The sequence below is a fragment of the Centruroides sculpturatus genome, unplaced genomic scaffold (genome assembly GCF_000671375.1).
Source record: "Centruroides sculpturatus isolate CEXI.00-Female unplaced genomic scaffold, Cexi_2.0 scaffold105, whole genome shotgun sequence".
In the NCBI taxonomy this organism is placed as follows: Eukaryota; Metazoa; Arthropoda; class Arachnida; order Scorpiones; family Buthidae; genus Centruroides; species Centruroides sculpturatus.
In genome coordinates this window covers 311,582-333,181 of record NW_019384622.1, presented here as the reverse complement: position 1 = coordinate 333,181, position 21,600 = coordinate 311,582, and the positions used below count along the sequence as shown (strand labels likewise).

The 21,600-nt window shown below is 24.9% G+C and overlaps 1 protein-coding gene across 1 annotated transcript in view; it reads right to left on the bottom strand.

Annotated features, from left to right (window-relative positions):
- LOC111625502 (patronin-like) overlaps positions 1-21,600 on the bottom strand; it is a 95,084-nt gene that overhangs the window by 35,912 nt on the left and 37,572 nt on the right. Inside the window, exons 2-4 of the mRNA XM_023368654.1 lie at positions 14,771-14,866; positions 6,358-6,573; positions 4,273-4,358 (exon numbers count right to left, since the gene is read on the bottom strand). Coding sequence (XP_023224422.1) covers positions 4,273-4,358; positions 6,358-6,573; positions 14,771-14,866 — 398 coding nt within the window. The remainder of the gene's footprint in view (positions 1-4,272; positions 4,359-6,357; positions 6,574-14,770; positions 14,867-21,600) is intronic.

Here is a 21,600-nt window from a genome sequence, read left to right as displayed (position 1 = left end):
TATGCTAAGTTCCAAAGAACATAGAACTAATTGAGAGAACAGCAAACAATCAAATACTAACAATTAAATGCCCTAATAATAAATTAAAACACAAAAACCATAAATAAAATATGTAAATACTGTATAATAAAATGAAAATTGCAATATTGTATTTATTTGTCACATAATAAGACTTCTGCATCTTAACACAAATGTGTGATTTAATTATAACAATTTTGAAATATAACATATTATAGATAATGTAAGAGTATATTCTTTGTTTGTAAGCTTACTTTAAACTCTTTACTTCACATTTTGTTTGAATAAAATCAAGTAATGTCTTCAGATAAAAAGCAAATCAGAGATATATGCTTTATGAGTTTCAGAAAGGATATAATGCCATACAAACAGTAAAAAATAAATAAATAAATAAATAAAATTATAATGTGTATGGGAAAGAAGCTCCTAAACTTTGAAAATGTCAAATGTGCTTAAAAAGTTCTGTTTGAGAGGTTTTGAACTAATTAATACAAAATGTACAGGGCAACCAAAAGCTGTCAATAAAGAAAAATTGCAAGAAGAATAGATGAACAACACACAATACAGTATATATAACCAAACAAACCAAAAATAAAGCAAAAAAAGCACTGAAAATATGCAAGCATAATGCAAGAGTGAGAGATGAAATGGGCACAAAACAGACTGCATTTACGCTTCAAGTGCATTTTTTCACTACATGTACAGTTTGAACTTTGAAGCATTCAAAGTACAAGATACCACTGTGTATATACTACCACAAATTTTATAATTACAGTAATAAGGAGTTATATTTTAAATAATTTAATTATAAATATATTTATAGTTTTTATACCATTTTAATAGGTGCAGTCTGTACAAGAACAGTTTCAGTGAGAGATGCATCTGGTGGTTCAAGAACATCTACACCCTTTCTCATTAATAACTGAATTATACCGATGTGGTTGAGATTATGATAGTTGGGATCAGCATAAATATTAGCAAGTGCTAAACAATAAAGTTCAGCATTAGCTAAGGAATGAATAATTTGTGGTTTCAATCTTTCTTCACCCTGAAATTTAAAAATGTATACATTTTAAAATTAAAATCAGATTTAAATTTAAATTAAATATATATTTAATAAAATAATACAGTTTTAATTTCTTAAATATCAAATAAAAATCATTATATATAAAAAAAAAACATTTCCATATACAGTAGAGTATCGATTATCCGACTCAATTGGGGACTCAGGTTGATCAGATAACTGAAAAAATCAGATTACCGAAAAGAATGAAAAAAAAACTACATTATTAGTATAGTATATTAGTATATCCCATGTAATTAGTATATCGCTATTAATTAATTAATTAATTATCCAACTTCACGTTGAATTTTCACCTATCAAGCCTAACAAATTTTTTTAAATAATAATCGTCGCTATTGTGTCGTTAAAAATTATTTTTAAATTATTTTATTGCTCACAAAACAAACAACCACTCATAATTAGAAAATTAAGTCTCGTTTAAATACAATACTGGCCTCTCTTTCATGGTCGAGCCAGTGTTGCCAGCTAAAACACAAAAATTTAACAACAATAATATTAAAGTAGCCAAGACATAGCCAAATATTGTAGCGCCACATCACTAGCGGACATTTGAAATTTGCCAACTAGAACAGTCGGTTAACTGATGTGATGGTTAATTGGGGGTCGGATAATCGATGCTCTACTGTAGTAAACTTGATATATGTAGGAACTTATATTTTAAACACAGTATTGATTGATATCACATTCTATTTAAATAATATGCCTAGAATATAAATAATAATAAAGATCTCTGTCAGGATTTCAGTGGAAGAATTTTCTCTCTCTCTCTTTATATATATATGAAGATATTAATATGAATTTTAATCTACTATATATTTATAAACATCACTTGCTCAAGGTTCTTTAATGTAGCTTTCACAATAAGAAGTGTCTTAGATTTCTTGGATCACTGATGAAATTAGAATAGTTCCTTCAATAGAATTAAAGGAATCGATTCTATTGATTAGAATTGATCTACTCAGTTCAAAAAAAAGTTATAAAATTACCAATAAGCCAAATAATTAAAGAAAAAAAAAATTAAGTAAAAATATGACAAACTATATTTTCCATACCATACCAGAAGTATCACTTTAGTTTTGTCCACAATAATTCTGCTGCTGGCCTCCAGAGGTCAGCTTTAGAAATGAATTTATCAAACTTAAAAAATGTCTAACTCAAAAAGTCTTAAAAAAAAAAAAAAAGAACTGAGTAGTTAGAGTATTATAAAATTAATTAAATTTAAATTAAATATTCTTTTACTTCAATCTACAGTACTAAAATAAATGTAACATTCTAAAACATGCAGCTATATATTTGCCCCCTCGAAAAAAAAATTTAACTGATTTTAAACATCTATCTTTCTTGATAAATGTTTAAAATCTTACCTTACAATTAAAAATAAACAATAAAATTTGAACCTAAAAAAGTGGATAAAAATTTTAACCTTTAGTTGATTAAAAGTAATATAATGACACTAATCTTTTATCTTATAGTATGTGGTGTGATCCATCTGAATATTTAGTTTCAATTTTATTAAAACTTGTTATTTCAAAATAATTTAAGCACAAACTTTCAATATAAAGATGATGTAATTCTATAATTTAAGTGCACAAATACCTATAAACTGATTGGCTTTATAGTTATCTTAAAAACTTTGTTCACAAAAAAAATTTCTAAGTATTTCAAAAATTAATTTTTTAGTCATTTAATGAGATATTGAGCTTTTTGAGATAAAGTTTCGCTTCTCTCAAGTAAATAAAATTTTAGTTAAAGTAATAGTGTTTACGCAAATCAATAGTTATATTTAAAGTAGAAATAAAACATATTATTTAGGTAACTAGGAATATTGACTTTGTAGTTTATATTCATTTGATAATTTGAACAAATATCACTCAACTTAATTTTTTGAAATATTGAACACCACAATTTTTCTGAGAAAATTATAAATAGAGAAAAGAAAAATCTTGTAATTATGATACACAACAGTGAAATTAATAAATGCTTGTAATTAGATACTACTAAAAGTTAATTATTAATAATGTCAAGTAAAATTCTGATAGAAGCAGATTTCAATTTAGAATCAATCCATGAAGCTATGGAATCAGTACTGCCCATTCAAAACATTGATTTTTATAGCTTTTATCATTTAAGAGATGTTTTCGGGTGAATAAACTTTCTAAAATATTTATATTTTATTTTTCCTCATATTTAGATCNGCAAATTGCTTAATAAATTTGCATTTACCAACTTTTTCACTGCATATTCTCAAAATAGATTAAAACAGAGTAAGTTTTAATCTATTATGATTTACAAAATTTTATGGAAATATATTTCTCAATTAAATTAATTAGGAAATATATTTGATTCTAAAATAAACTATAAAAACAAATCTAACCATCAAATAGTTCCAGAAATTTTTTAAAATAAACTCTGGGACCAATGGTAAAAACATTTACAAGCTGAAAGTAGCTTGAGTGGCCTCCATAACCAATAAATCCAATTGAGTATATAAACTTTTGATAAAATTCAATAGTAAAAACATTATAGAAAAATTTAGTTTTGAGATTATTATTATTAGTAAAAATTCTTTAATGACTAATATTTTTCATAGTTTCATGTATTAATGTTTTCAGACCTTTAAACTGAATCAATTATTTATTTATTACCAATAAACAATTCATCAACAACTATCTCATATACATGTAGAAAAATTTTAATTAAATTTAAATCAAAAGGGATTATCTTTTAAGCAATTAAATCTGCTAGTTAAATTAAATCTTTAATAATGAAATTTCCTAATTATTTTTTGGTCATTTCATTTTTTAAAATATTTGATGTTAATTTATACAAATAATAAGTTATTAAAATTTAAAAATGCATGCTAAAAATATTTTTTATCCATCTTTATAAATATAGAAAGTGCATAGTTAAGCATAATTGAAATAAACATGCATATTCAGAATTCTTAGACTTTTTCACATAGCATTTGAAAAGTAAAAATATGCTTAGGACAATAATTCTGATTTTAATTACAGAGCAAAAATTACATTTTTTCAGTTGTAATCATGCTATAATTATATTTAAGGTGTTAGTCTTCTTAAAATTTTACATTAATGACAAATCTTCCAATTTGTTGTTTGAATGTTTGGTTTTATTATACATATTATTAACTGAATAAAATAAATATTTACCTAATTACTTCCATTACTTTCTCGGGTATTAAAACTTCTTTTATATACAATGCCATTATACTTTCAATAACTGCCATATGTGCACTCTAAAATTTTAAACATTAAAAATGATTATATTAATATAAAATTCATGTTATTATTATTATTATACTTATTTATTTACTAAAAATTAAACAAGATAGAGAAAATATCATTTATTCTTAGTATGATTATATATTTTATTATCATCTCATTAACAATAATCTTATTAATTTAATAGATAAAAAACTTAACAAATATTTTGAATGGATGAATGATCTAGATATTTTACTACTATTAATTGAATTATATTAACCACATTTGATTCAGCAGATATTTTATTATAATACAAATATTTTCAGCTATAAAAAAAAATAATAATTATCTAAAAATAATTATAGTGACAACTGAATAACTAATTATTAAAACTGTTTGACAGAACAAGTAAAACTGAAATAAATTTTTAAAATATGTAAATAAATAAATGTAATGAAATATTATGAGATCTCACTCGACAGCATCAAAATTCTTAAAACAGAAAAAAATATTACTAAAAGAAAATTTTTTGAACACATTGAAATTATTAAACAAAATTAATAGAATAAATTTAAACACTGGCATTGTCATCAGTGAGATCTGGCAACCATTACTACCAAAATAAGAAGAGTCCATTTTAAGATGGCCTTCCCCTCCCTCTTTTAATCTGTTGTATCGTATAAAGTAACAGATTCCCTGATAAACATACAGTGAAAGCCTTTACACCTTGTTTCTAACCACTTTTTATTGATTTTAGGGGTTTTATGTTTTTACTACCTTTATTAGTCAATTTCTTACACATTTTAATCAAAATATTTTTATTTTTACAGGTTACCCTTTTATTACTTTTTAACATTTTATTACATTTATTTATTTACATATTTTTAAAATTTATTTCAGTTTTACTTGTTCTATCAAACGATTTTCATAATTAGTTATTCCAGTTGTCACTATAATTATTTTTAGATAATTTTTTGTTAATTTTGTGAGTTATGCATATGCTAAATATAAATAATTATTAAATACATTCTGTAATTTCTTATATAATTTTACCAATATACATAATAAAATAAAAATTGTGGAGGAGCATAGAACCCAAAATGCATATCCATTATAAATTATAGAAAATAAATCTACTTTTCCTATCAAAAGGAGTGTTCTCTATGATTTGTTCTCAACTTTATGCTAAGTTCCAAAGAACATAGAACTAATTGAGAGAACAGCAAACAATCAAATACTAACAATTAAATGCCCTAATAATAAATTAAAACACAAAAACCATAAATAAAATATGTAAATACTGTATAATAAAATGAAAATTGCAATATTGTATTTATTTGTCACATAATAAGACTTCTGCATCTTAACACAAATGTGTGATTTAATTATAACAATTTTGAAATATAACATATTATAGATAATGTAAGAGTATATTCTTTGTTTGTAAGCTTACTTTAAACTCTTTACTTCACATTTTGTTTGAATAAAATCAAGTAATGTCTTCAGATAAAAAGCAAATCAGAGATATATGCTTTATGAGTTTCAGAAAGGATATAATGCCATACAAACAGTAAAAAATAAATAAATAAATAAATAAAATTATAATGTGTATGGGAAAGAAGCTCCTAAACTTTGAAAATGTCAAATGTGCTTAAAAAGTTCTGTTTGAGAGGTTTTGAACTAATTAATACAAAATGTACAGGGCAACCAAAAGCTGTCAATAAAGAAAAATTGCAAGAAGAATAGATGAACAACACACAATACAGTATATATAACCAAACAAACCAAAAATAAAGCAAAAAAAGCACTGAAAATATGCAAGCATAATGCAAGAGTGAGAGATGAAATGGGCACAAAACAGACTGCATTTACGCTTCAAGTGCATTTTTTCACTACATGTACAGTTTGAACTTTGAAGCATTCAAAGTACAAGATACCACTGTGTATATACTACCACAAATTTTATAATTACAGTAATAAGGAGTTATATTTTAAATAATTTAATTATAAATATATTTATAGTTTTTATACCATTTTAATAGGTGCAGTCTGTACAAGAACAGTTTCAGTGAGAGATGCATCTGGTGGTTCAAGAACATCTACACCCTTTCTCATTAATAACTGAATTATACCGATGTGGTTGAGATTATGATAGTTGGGATCAGCATAAATATTAGCAAGTGCTAAACAATAAAGTTCAGCATTAGCTAAGGAATGAATAATTTGTGGTTTCAATCTTTCTTCACCCTGAAATTTAAAAATGTATACATTTTAAAATTAAAATCAGATTTAAATTTAAATTAAATATATATTTAATAAAATAATACAGTTTTAATTTCTTAAATATCAAATAAAAATCATTATATATAAAAAAAAAACATTTCCATATACAGTAGAGTATCGATTATCCGACTCAATTGGGGACTCAGGTTGATCAGATAACTGAAAAAATCAGATTACCGAAAAGAATGAAAAAAAAACTACATTATTAGTATAGTATATTAGTATATCCCATGTAATTAGTATATCGCTATTAATTAATTAATTAATTATCCAACTTCACGTTGAATTTTCACCTATCAAGCCTAACAAATTTTTTTAAATAATAATCGTCGCTATTGTGTCGTTAAAAATTATTTTTAAATTATTTTATTGCTCACAAAACAAACAACCACTCATAATTAGAAAATTAAGTCTCGTTTAAATACAATACTGGCCTCTCTTTCATGGTCGAGCCAGTGTTGCCAGCTAAAACACAAAAATTTAACAACAATAATATTAAAGTAGCCAAGACATAGCCAAATATTGTAGCGCCACATCACTAGCGGACATTTGAAATTTGCCAACTAGAACAGTCGGTTAACTGATGTGATGGTTAATTGGGGGTCGGATAATCGATGCTCTACTGTAGTAAACTTGATATATGTAGGAACTTATATTTTAAACACAGTATTGATTGATATCACATTCTATTTAAATAATATGCCTAGAATATAAATAATAATAAAGATCTCTGTCAGGATTTCAGTGGAAGAATTTTCTCTCTCTCTCTTTATATATATATGAAGATATTAATATGAATTTTAATCTACTATATATTTATAAACATCACTTGCTCAAGGTTCTTTAATGTAGCTTTCACAATAAGAAGTGTCTTAGATTTCTTGGATCACTGATGAAATTAGAATAGTTCCTTCAATAGAATTAAAGGAATCGATTCTATTGATTAGAATTGATCTACTCAGTTCAAAAAAAAGTTATAAAATTACCAATAAGCCAAATAATTAAAGAAAAAAAAAATTAAGTAAAAATATGACAAACTATATTTTCCATACCATACCAGAAGTATCACTTTAGTTTTGTCCACAATAATTCTGCTGCTGGCCTCCAGAGGTCAGCTTTAGAAATGAATTTATCAAACTTAAAAAATGTCTAACTCAAAAAGTCTTAAAAAAAAAAAAAAAGAACTGAGTAGTTAGAGTATTATAAAATTAATTAAATTTAAATTAAATAATGAATTAATAATTAAAAATTAATTTTGAATTTAATTAATATAGATAATTCTGGAAGAAAAACAAATCAAACCAGAATGAGATTTGAATTTCAATCCTGTTCAAGAGTCTAGATATTTAGCCACAAAAATAATCTGAAAGTTTAAGCTGTTTAATCAATAATTTAGTTTGGTTATATTGTATATATATGTATACTTTAAACTTTTATGGACAACCCTTCATGTAGGCTGTAACTATTCAATGAGATTTCCTATGTTAGAAGCTGTCCATATTAATGTCCACTTTTTCTTGAAATTTTTACTCCTCCACTTGTCCCAGTTTGTCCAGTTTTCATAATCCCCTCCCCTCTTAGGACATCCAACAAAACTCAACCCTGTTAAAACCTTCATCACTTTATGAATGATAGATACCATAAGTAAAAATGAAATATACAAGAAATTCTGAAATAAATATAATAAAATGTATNTAATATACGACATCTAAAGTATGCAGAGGCATGGCACATTTATAAATACAGAAAAAAGGGGCTAAATATAAATTTTCGAGAGTCAAGTAGAATAGCATCGGCATGGAGAGCGGCGGCATTATAAAGAGCTAATGGACATGCGCGATCGAATATCTGAAGATTATAGAACGTGCGTTGTTCGAATTACCGTTGGGAAAGTTCAAATTTTTAAAATTTTTTACATCAATCCTGAAGAAGGTCTATGAATTAGACCGAAAACTTACATGCATTGTATATTATATATCTGTAGCACTGTAGCCATAATGAAATTTTACACAATTACAGCATCTTTCATTACAGTTCTCAGATGATGCCAGTTGTTTAGGCTAGCAGTAATATAATAATCTATATACTGTAGTTTTCCTTTACATATTACAATAAGTAAACAACAGAATATAATCAAAAATATATTAAACTTACAATAGAAAAAAAAAGATTTGAAAGAATATAAAAGAAGCATCTATATTTAATTTCTGAATGAGATAGGATAACTTAAGAATTTTTTTAGAAATTTTATCACTAATTAACTTACTGTAATTCACTCTAATACAGAATTATTAAAAGAAAAATAGTTAAATTTTCATTATTTATATCTATTACAATTACCAAAACAAAGTTAGCTAGTTTCATAATTTTTTTATTGTAATATTTTTTACTAATGTTTTTATATTGAGTCTAAAAATTTAATATGAACTTTTAATATAAATTTTAAATATTGAGTCTAAAAAACTAATATAAACTTATATTGTAACATGTTAAATTGATTAATAGAGAATAGAGACATAATAAAAATCCAAACTAATAAAAAAATTACTTGATTAAATTTTCAATCAAAATATAGATCATCAGGTAGTGGTTCCAAAGACAATTAAATTTATTATCTATTTGTGTTAAAGATTAGACCTGACAATAATCTGTATTTGAATCACAAGTAATAGTTGAGTAAAATTTTTTGCTGGTTTACAAGGTTGCTGTTTTATGACAACTTATATTGTAACTATGTATAGTACATGAATTCAGTTTCATAAAAATTCTGAAATGATTTTTTTATTTTTATTATAATATATACAGTATATTTTTAAATTCACAAATATATAAAGTTAAACCCCATTAATACAAAGTTGAAAGGACCTAAAAAATCTGCACTTTGTATTAAGTAAACTTTACAAAAAACATCAATGGTCATACCATCAAATGGCAAAAGTCAAATTTTCTTTCAATTATTTTACTGTTTTATCATGTTTAGATATGTTTAAAAATAAATAAATAAACAAACTTGTCATCTACTCCAAACATACACTTTATTGAGATACAATAGTTAGAGTTGGTAGAATGACAGTTAAAGCTACTAACAGGTTGATCTAGCCACAAAATTGAATTTGGGAGCTGATATGAAAAACTAATAATTTAAAAATAACTTATCTGCTTGGATTTCAATAGAAACTGTTTTTAATTTTAAAATTGCAAACTATTGCCTGTATTCAATATTATAATTCAGTTATTCTGTTTTTAAAACAATTAAAAATAAGAACTATTTTGTAAAATGACATATTTTTAATCAAAATTCCCCAATTTTATTAAGTTCAGGTTTCCAATGTGCACAAGGACTGTCTTAAATAATTGTTCAGTGCCAACAATAAGAGATAATGTAATTTTTCAAGGAGTAAATGTCATTGGTATGGTGTATACCTCACCACCAACAACAGTGATAATAATGATGTCATAGGCACTGTGGCCAAAATTAAAGTAAAAAAAAAATGCCTTTGATCATGATGCAAGTTATGCATTGCCACTTTCGCTCATGTGACTTCAGGGAAGATGGAAGCAGTATGCTTTGTATTAAACCATGAAAGATAATTGTTACTGAATTTGCAAGACTGTGACATGCTTCATATTGTATATTAACTGATATTTTGTAATAACTAAACTTATTAACATTGAAATGTCTAGCCTCATCCACAAGACCACAAATGTACTTTGCATTAATGCAGACTTCACATAAATTGATAACACAATAAAGGAATCTGACTATATTTATATTTATAAAACTTTACATTGCTTTTATATAGACAAGTACAGCAAATTTAAATTAAATATTCTTTTACTTCAATCTACAGTACTAAAATAAATGTAACATTCTAAAACATGCAGCTATATATTTGCCCCCTCGAAAAAAAAATTTAACTGATTTTAAACATCTATCTTTCTTGATAAATGTTTAAAATCTTACCTTACAATTAAAAATAAACAATAAAATTTGAACCTAAAAAAGTGGATAAAAATTTTAACCTTTAGTTGATTAAAAGTAATATAATGACACTAATCTTTTATCTTATAGTATGTGGTGTGATCCATCTGAATATTTAGTTTCAATTTTATTAAAACTTGTTATTTCAAAATAATTTAAGCACAAACTTTCAATATAAAGATGATGTAATTCTATAATTTAAGTGCACAAATACCTATAAACTGATTGGCTTTATAGTTATCTTAAAAACTTTGTTCACAAAAAAAATTTCTAAGTATTTCAAAAATTAATTTTTTAGTCATTTAATGAGATATTGAGCTTTTTGAGATAAAGTTTCGCTTCTCTCAAGTAAATAAAATTTTAGTTAAAGTAATAGTGTTTACGCAAATCAATAGTTATATTTAAAGTAGAAATAAAACATATTATTTAGGTAACTAGGAATATTGACTTTGTAGTTTATATTCATTTGATAATTTGAACAAATATCACTCAACTTAATTTTTTGAAATATTGAACACCACAATTTTTCTGAGAAAATTATAAATAGAGAAAAGAAAAATCTTGTAATTATGATACACAACAGTGAAATTAATAAATGCTTGTAATTAGATACTACTAAAAGTTAATTATTAATAATGTCAAGTAAAATTCTGATAGAAGCAGATTTCAATTTAGAATCAATCCATGAAGCTATGGAATCAGTACTGCCCATTCAAAACATTGATTTTTATAGCTTTTATCATTTAAGAGATGTTTTCGGGTGAATAAACTTTCTAAAATATTTATATTTTATTTTTCCTCATATTTAGATCCTTTAGATGAAGAATTTCTGACATGTATATATATATAATCTACTATTAGCAGAAACATCTTAAAATAAAAACATTATTATTCAATATATATTTTATGATAATTTAAAAATTTTCATACTTTGGATAAATAATAGTATAGTAATAAATAATATAAATTACCATTTTAAAACATGATTATTTGATAGTTTTTAACAGGAATTTCCTATTATTTTAAAGCAAAGTACATTGGCATTACTCAACTTGTATGCACTAAACAGGTTTGTGCATTTGTTTTGTTTACGACTTAAGCTAGTACTATAGTCATTTATCAAACTTTTAATTATTAAATTATTTATCTTAAAGACTAATTACAAATTTTAAAATATTTTTCTTTGAAGTAAATTTACTTTGTTTTCCTAATTAAAAATTAAATTAGCATAACAACAAAGTTAATTATATGTTATCAATTAATTATGTATTTATTTAAAAAGAGTTTGATAATTAGAATAATTGCATCTGTTTTCATTCACTACATTTTAATTTACATAATAAATGTAACAATTTAATAATTAAATCATTACAGATAAGCATAGAAATTTTTTTATAAAAATATATTATCCTTTCCTAAGTAGATTTTAAATTAATTTCTTTTGTTATATTAGAATATTGTAGTGTAGAATTGTTTGATAAATTTTGAAATAAATTTTACATTTAGCATTTGTATAAAAAAGTTCAATACATTTTCAAATAATTTATTACTGTATAATTTATCAAAATTCTCTCTCTCAAAAAAAAAATCTTAACATATTTCATAAATATCTTAAATAATACTCTTAGGCATGTTACAATAATGTATGCATACAACCTAAATACACTTTAAAATATCTTTTTCGGTTATCCTCAATTTCATTTCCAAGTAATATTTTTATTCTATATATCATTTTCAGTTTTAAACCTCTCTCTCTCTCTTTTTTGGGGGAAATAAATTATTAGTTTATAAAATTCTATAGCAAAAACGTCACTGAAAAATACTTTTTCTCTAATTCATAATAAATATATATGTCAATAATTTGTATCAATTCTATCTTTTAAATATAGATTCACTTTGATCAATGACTCTATAATACTTTGCAGAATTAAATATTTACGTTATATTTAAAATTTTTCAATCTTGCTTATTTATCATCTGAGATTGTGATGATAAATCAATCAGATTGTTTTCTGTCAAAGATGATGCTAAGTTTCCCAACTTATCATCATCTTTGATTTATAAAAAAAACTGCTACATTAAGATAGCAAATAAAGTTTATTTTAAAAAATTTTTTTGATTGTTAGCTTATTAACACTGATAAAATTAAACCATTAAAATATTATTCTGAACAAATTACAATGAAATTTGAAATTAAAATTTTTATAACAAATATTTTAAACAACATTAATTTACTTTATGGTTCACTTAAATTGAATAAGTGGATTTCAGTGAAACAGATTGATTGTTATTATTTTAAAACTTTGAGCTATTTTCATAATTCAAATAATTTTAGTTAACAAAAACTTTCACAAATTTTAAAATTAAAACTTAATTTAAATTGAAAATAAAATAAGAATAAAAACTTAACAAAAATTAAGAAGCTAAAAGATTTTAAAAATTATATGTAAAAGCTAATTAAAAAACATATATAGTAAACAAAAGTGCAAAAATTTACAAATGTATTCAGATAATATTTGTAAATTTTACAAAATTCTAACAAAATATCTGTTCCTAATAACAAATTTAAATTTTACATATCTTTTATTCCAATCTATTTATAAAATATTAATACTGATAAAATTAGACAATGATAACATGATTATCAATTTCTGAAAACATTTCTTTAAATTAGTTTAATTAAAGAAATGTTTTCAGAATTTGATATTCAGAAATTCAGAATGTTTTCAGAATTCAACATTTTCTTATTAACTGCTAAAACATTTTACCTCTGAAATAAAACAAATTTAAACTTATAGTAGGTTCTCAGATTACATAAGAATTTGCATTCTAAAATAAGTCATGTATATTGATGCTTAAATTGCTTCATGAAACACCAAAGTTTAAGATGCCATTCTAAAATAAGTCATATACATTTTAATTCTCATATACAGTAGAGTCCCACTAGTCCAAACTAATTGGGATCAAGCCCAGTTCGGATTAGCTAAATAATTGAAATAATGCAGAAATAAGCAGTAAAACAGGTCTGGTTTATATAGATCAAACACTATCAATGACGTCAGCACTCCACCCTGGACAAGGGTAAAAGTGAAATGAAATTAGCAGTAGAGTTTGGCAAGGCCACAATAACCAACTGGAAAAAAAAATCGGGCAAAGATCGAGCACTTTTGTGTTTCTACTTCAGAAAAATCAGTTGCAAATTGACAACAGCAAGGCCCTCAACATTTGACAAGCTTGATAAAGCCATATTCACATGGTTCACTCAGGAAAGAGAAAGGGGAATATCCCTAAGTGGACCTGCTGTTAGAGAAAAATTTTCTCTTCGCCGACTAAAACATGTTCGAATTAGGCGGACATTTGGATTAGCAGTGTTCAGACTAGTGGGACTCTGCTGTATAAACAAAATTTTATCATTTAAACTAATAGTAAACATGTTCTGTGTGCATGTAGGAAGAAAGAACTAATAAATTACAAATAAATTTGGTCCTAGAGGGAGGTGTTAGGCGCCATCTCATCCCAGATTTAGTAAAGTTGTTTACATTTATAGAAGGAACTATACTAAGTTGTTTATAGTTGGAAATTATAATAAGAGAGAATCTTTAAACTTAATTTAGCTTTAGTTCAACAGTTGTATGTTTAAAAGTTTTATTTCATAAATAGAAATATTGTTGTGTATAAGTTATATTCAAATAAAAGTTTGTCAAGGAAAGTTTTGTGTTGACTTGTCAGTGGATACCTGGATGTTCCTTGAAGTACATCAAGAGAATAACTGAAGAATAACTATTCTTCAAAGTAATCATTGTAATGAATTTTCTACAGTCAGAGTCATCCAAACAAAATGACAGATGTAAGCATTACCATTAATGGCCAAAAATCATAATTATGCTACACACAATTTTAAAGTGAGAGTGTACTTTTTACAGTAGTGTACTGATTTTTCTATTACATTATTTTAAAATTGCATGTTTTAAACATATAATTTGAAAACCCACTGTAATTTAATTAATCTAATATCAATAATACAATATAAAATTATATAGGCTTCAAATCCCAAATATAATTGCATTAAAGCTTATTTTATAAACTGATTTAAATAATATTTAAAATATTAATATAAAACACTTGAAGGAGAGATAAAACTTTAATTATTTAAATCCTAACAATTAAAAATAATAATACCTCATGATCCCTATAGCAAGGTTCCCTGAGATCACTTGGAATCCTATGATTATATGCCTTTGAAACCAGCCATAATATTGAAGCTCGTTGTTTAGCCTTAAAAAAAAAATTGTCAATTAATTATGAAGTTCTTATTTAAAAATAAATAAAGTAATTAACTTGCTATTTAAAATTTCTATTATCAGTAAAGTTTAATAAAATGCTCCATGTTATAAATCTGATATTAATATTACATTTTAAACATGCAATTTTCTCAAATTAATTCTCTTAAATCAATTTTTTTATTTATATACATAATCACTTATCAAATAGCTATCATCATATCATTCTTATTAAATCTCAATGTTATTTCCTTTCTTCCTTCAGAATATATTTATTTAAATTTAAAGACAGATTAACTTTATTAAAAATACTTATATTAAGTTATAAATACGCATGAAAAGTTTTAAATAACTCAGGCATTGCTAAAAATATATTACTACTGTAAGAGAATCAACTTAATTTACTTAACATAAATAAATAAAATAATCTTTTTTATGCATTATATATTTAATATTTATAATTATATTATTAGTTTTTTATTCTAATTTAATATTTTTTACATTCAAATATATAGTTGTATAATTATACATTTATCAGACTGAAAGTTAAAATAGTGTATATAATATAAAATTATTTTTAAAATATTTAAATATTTCCTTATATAATAAAGTAAAAAAAAGCTTGTTTATTAAGAGCATTCTGTATCTTCATTTATAACTTATAGGTTATTAGCTCAAAGACAAGAAAAACAAGGTACTTCTTTTTTTCTTTATTTAGCCTACATTTAAAACAAATAGCATCAATTGTTTATTTTTAAAGCGTTAGAATATATTTAAGTCATAATAAATATACTTTTTGCAACAGAAATAAAAGTAGTTTTTTTTTAACTTAAAATAAATCCATGTAGAAAATTTCCAAAAAACGAATATATTTAAACATACACATCTTTATCTGAAAATGTTTTAATGAACCATTATTTATATTTTGAAAGTTAGCTAGATTAATGCAATGTTTAAAGGGATGTAGATGTGATAGGCATTTATGCTTTAACATTCTTCAACGAAGTAATAAAAATTTATTAGCTAGACTAAAGTATTTGGCCATTTTCCAATACTGTTAAACAATTTTCTACATATAAAAACAATCCTTTGAATTCTCCATTAGAAACAATCAAATTTAAATTAAAAAGAATCTAAACACTCAAATATTAATGTATAATAATCCTTTAAAAAGCACATGTAAATTTCGTTTTTATAATACATTCGTTTTTATTTTTAAAAGTTCATTTTATTATACAGTATTTCTACCTTAAATAAATGTTACATTAATTTTTTGAGCGTATACTTATTCATACGATTGAAATTTACGAATTAAATAATAAAATGCACAATCTTAATTAAAACGTGTTAAATTTAATTTATTCTATAAAAAAACAGAAAGGCAAATTTATTCAGTACTGTAAATATTGAATTAATGTAGTCACGAATGCGAGACAATCTTGTTAAACGGCAGATTTGAAAGATTTAAATGAAGAGTCGCCATTCATCACAGAACAGCAACAACACCGTTCTTACAAAACTAGGTCTACCTACACACACGTACCACCGTCAAACGAAAACCACATGGTAAAAGAAACCGAATATTAAAGGGGTATTTATCTCGTTACTCACCAGAAATAAATCCTGACCACTTCGTTCTCTCACTAGAAACAACGATTTACTTAAGTGAACCATTTACGTGGAAATAGTCAAGTCAAACAGAAATCTAATTACAATTCCATCTTAGATGTATGAGTAGCGAGCGACCTCGTTGTAAATGACGCCCGAGATATGGGGCAACCTACACGGCCATGTGGGTGGGGACTACCCCTACAATAGAGACAAGACTCAAAGCCATCTGGTCTAATAAAAAGGTGTGCATTCATGCTTCACGAAGTCGCAATGTCATTGTACGTTATAGGTTGTGAATACACTTTTAAAGTTTTTCACAAAACTTACTTTTTAACAAGAAATTAAATCATCGCGAACTACTTAGAAACACCTGTTTACCGTCCTTTAGGGTCGGGCAAATAACCTCAGCGAAGGGCAGTAGATAATACTAGACACGAAGCTACTTCAGTCATTAGCATGAAACGTTCACGTATAGAATTTCGAGCTTGTATATCTCTTCTTAATACCTTCCACGACGACACGAACCTGTTAGGTAAGCTTCGACCTTGACGATTATTTTCTTTCAGGAAAAATGGATGTACTTAAGTTATATGCCTTTCTTCGGCTAAATTATTAATTATCACTTTTAAACTTATAAATTTAACAGACTGGTAATTTGCTGCTTTATTATATATTTATATATATGCAAATGTACTGTACGTTCTAATCGAAATAAAGAACAAAAACAGAAATTGTATACATCTATTGAAATTATTTTTATCCAACCTTCGCTATCTATTGTATCGCTTTTCTCTACTTAAACAATTGATATACGAATCGATGTATGGTAAAATAGTGAGACTGATAAATCCCTCAGGGAAATCAAAACAAGTAACGCAGGGGAAAAAATACCGCCTACGTATAAGAAGCTGGACGAACGAGTCGGCAATTCCCCTTTACTGCTCCGATGGATGGGAAGTATCTGAGCACCTGCAACACGTCACCGGACACGACCCGTCAACAGTCTGTGGAAATTTGTAATAGTTAAGGAGGACGAATATTAAAAAGTGCCAGAGTGGGTGCAGACACTGAGGAGGTGACGTTAGTGCTACCTACGAAAGACCGCCCACACCCAAAATTTTGTCGGTGACCACCTGTTCCACTAGACTTAACCACTGTTAAGCAATTGCTCAGAACCTCCAAAACTCGACCTTTCTTTCCGGTTCGTTTCCAACACTTCTATAATTACATCAGTAGCACTTTACACTACATTGATTAACGACGCTCCATTATCCTTATATAGTTATGTGGACAGTCGAGTATATCCATAAATATTATTAAAAATTTTTATTTAAAAAAAGGGGAGATTACAAAGTTTAATGGGTTTACTAAATAGAACGATAGCAAAGAAGAAATTTGTCCGACGACCAGGAATAAGGCGCCGATACTAGAATGTTATGACGTCACGTCTCGACACCACAAACGGATGTTTTACTCTGGATATTTTTGGGATTGTCGCGTGTACGTCGAGTGCTATCATAATTGCGAATTTAATTGATATAATACAATTATCACAATTCATTATAAATACTATCTGCAAACACTACCCAATTCAACAGCATATCAAATACAGTATTTATATCTCGATTCTTTAATCAATACATTTTTTTCCATTATTTTAAAAATAAAATACAAACTAATACGTAATTATTAATTTATCTTCAATTAAAAATAATTTAAAAACAATTATGTTGTTTTGAAAAAGTTTAATATATTTTAAAAAATTGAATAAACTTTTCTAAAAGAATCTTATTAGTAATTTATAGTTTTATTTTAAAACAATGGCAAATTAATTTAATAATAATATTAACTAGATGTGAAGACAGCCCATAAAGAGTTATTTTGACGGTAGGCAGAGTTGTATGACAACATTCTAAAATATTTATTTCCACCTACACAACAAAATATGATAATCGTTCGATAACGATTCATTGGCTCTTTAGATTCAAGATCCTGTTTGTTTAGTCTATTACTATACTACCATTATAAAAATATTAAATATTCAAGTGAAGTTAATTTAAAAAATTCTCTCCTTTTTAATATTTAAAAACCATCAAGATTTATCTAAAAATGGATGAAAAGACTATTTTAAAAAGGAATAAATGCACTTTTCTTAATTTGAAAATACATTTTCAATCACTGTTTCTGAGCTTTACACTTATATAACCTTAAAAATAAATAGTATTTTGGTAATTTTTTTATTTTCGAAAAATAATAATAATAAAAAACTAACAAAATATTAAATTAAAATGCAAACTAATGCAACGTTGTGGATATGAATTAAATATATCATCGTATTTCTGTATGTTGGATTTCGAATAAAATAACATTATATAAGCTTTATATAATCATAATTTGTTTATCTAAAGAAATATTTAGTAAATTTTTTATTTGCCTGCACTTATTCATATCATTTAAATATTGTTATTACTTAATATATATATTTTTTAATTTCCAAAAACTGTCTAAATAAATGCCGAATAAAATATTTTTTTCGATAACATTTTATTAGAAACTTTACTGAATAAAAAAGCACGCTTGAATCGCGTATTAAATTCGATAAAATTTTAGGTAATGTACAGGTACGGTACGTGTATGTATTACCGAATATTATAAACAAACATATTCTGTATTATTATTGGAATATTAATTCTATAGATGTAAATATTGATACATTTTTAAAAATGTATTTTTAATATAAAGTTTTTATTTAAACGTTATTATAAACATCCCGATGTATTCTTAATATTATTTAAAATTAGAAATTAAAACTGTAATTAAATAATTAATTAATTAAACATTCAAAACGACGACTTCTGTATGGTCTGTAGGACATGTCTTTAAAAAATCGATTTCAGATAATAAGATTATATCTACAAAATTATTTTGTCCTAAATATGTTAGGTCATAGGGTAATTTAGTGTTAAATCGCAATATTCTGCTAAATTTAGGCAATGATTCAGAGAAAATCGAATTTAAATATTTTTTCTCGACGATATTTTTATTCGTCAATTATTATTTTCGATTCATCCTAATCTATATTATTTTAACATAATTTAATTTATTCGTTATATATTATTATTATTATTCTGATTAAAGTAATATCAAATCTGCTATATTTGCAGCTGCTAAACTACTAAAAATAAATTTGAACTATAAAAATATTTTAGCAGGAAAAAAAACGAATAAAACAAAATTGTGAAAATAGTAATAAAATACAGCGATAACAGGTAACCTAACAGGAAAGCAGATAAACTGATTAGTAAATTCATACAATGCAAATCCAATTGACGAAATGCACTCTAGAAATACTGAACTTAAGAATTAGTAATCTTTTTGAATATAATTGTCTACAATACAATCTGAACTTCCTTTTCAGACAGTAGGTTCTGTTTGTTTTATTGAATACACCATTACAATAAAAATGATGTCAGACTAAAGTTTAGAATAATATTACTTGGCTCCAACATTCTACATGTTTTAAATTTAAAGTACAATATCTAAAATTTAATACTTTTACAATTGAAATATAATTATTTCCCTATCTTTACATTTTTTTTTCTGTCGTCATAACTTGTACTGTACAATCAATGTAATACGAGATCTTGAACAAGCACAATCAAAAATAAATGTAGATAAGGTAAAAGTCATAAATTTTGTTTTAAAAAAACTAAATATAAAATATTTTCTGAAATAATAATAGATTACAATTAGTTTTACTAAACTTTTAAAACTGTACTGTATATCTTAATTGAAAATGTAAAAACAGTTTCTATTAAAACTTCAATATCAAAACTAATTTATATCAAATTTCTAAAAATATATATCATTATTATGTGAATAAAATGAAGTCAATGAAACTGATTATAATATCTAATACCATAACGTTCAGCTACCAATTTAAAATTAGATCGTACAATGTCGCAACTACGTAAAACAAATTGGCTAAAAACTGTTACTAATCATTTCCGTTCTCTATAAATAATTAAATGACATTGAAATAATAATTCTACATATTTAGTAAATTGCCATATAAAATTTTAAAGTGATTTATCCCGGTATTCATTTTCTCTCTTTTCACAGTTATATTTTTGAGCGACAAATTTAAAGAAAAGTGACTATATTTAGACTGGAAATTTGAGAAAAACTAGGTTTGAAATGTTAATTTATAAAATCTTATATTTTTACTAATTTATTAAACAGTTTAGTAATACTGATTTATAATTTTTATATATTAAATAATATTTTAAATCATTCAACAATGACTTCGGCAAACGAATAATTTCGAAATCACCTACAGCGTTAGCTCTATTTTTTTTTTAAATAATAAAAATATTAATGGAACTTCAAAAATATTTTTTACAGATGTGGAAAAGATAATTTAGCTTTATTGTATTGTTTTAATACGCTATATTATTAAGCAATTAATTAAAAAAATCAAAAAATGTAGTAGTATGTAAAATTTTAAACTGTTTATATTTAATTCCTCAAAAAGATTCATTAAAATAATTCATCTAGAATAATATCAGTAATCATAATTTAGGCCATTAATAATAATAGATTTAAAAATTTACAGTTCGTACTAAATCATCTTTTGTTCCGTCTAGGAATATATTATATAACATGCAAGACGTTCATTAAAATTTTTACTAATCATTGTTACATTTAATAATTCGAAAACACATGCCAATGCCTGCTGTTACTTAGAAATAAAATAGCTAGAAGTACGATATATAATTAATTGAAATAACTAGCACATCCTTGTGGTCCACATTGAATTGAATTTCAGTACAGAGATAAACTGTAAATCACTCTGATGTTTCAGAATTTGTTTTATTCACAACTCCATCAGAGATTAGACCAGTCTAGATCGAGAATCAATATCAAATTTAGAAAATATACATTTTTCAATCGGAAGGTTTGATCCTCATTTATACATAAATTATTTATAATTCGTTTAAAATATTAAATTTATTAAAATATGGTTATAGTAAACTAACAAGTTTTACGTAAGATTTAATAGTATAATATTTTTCCCTGTGAGAAAAATATCTATCAGAAGTAGAGACAAACTAAACT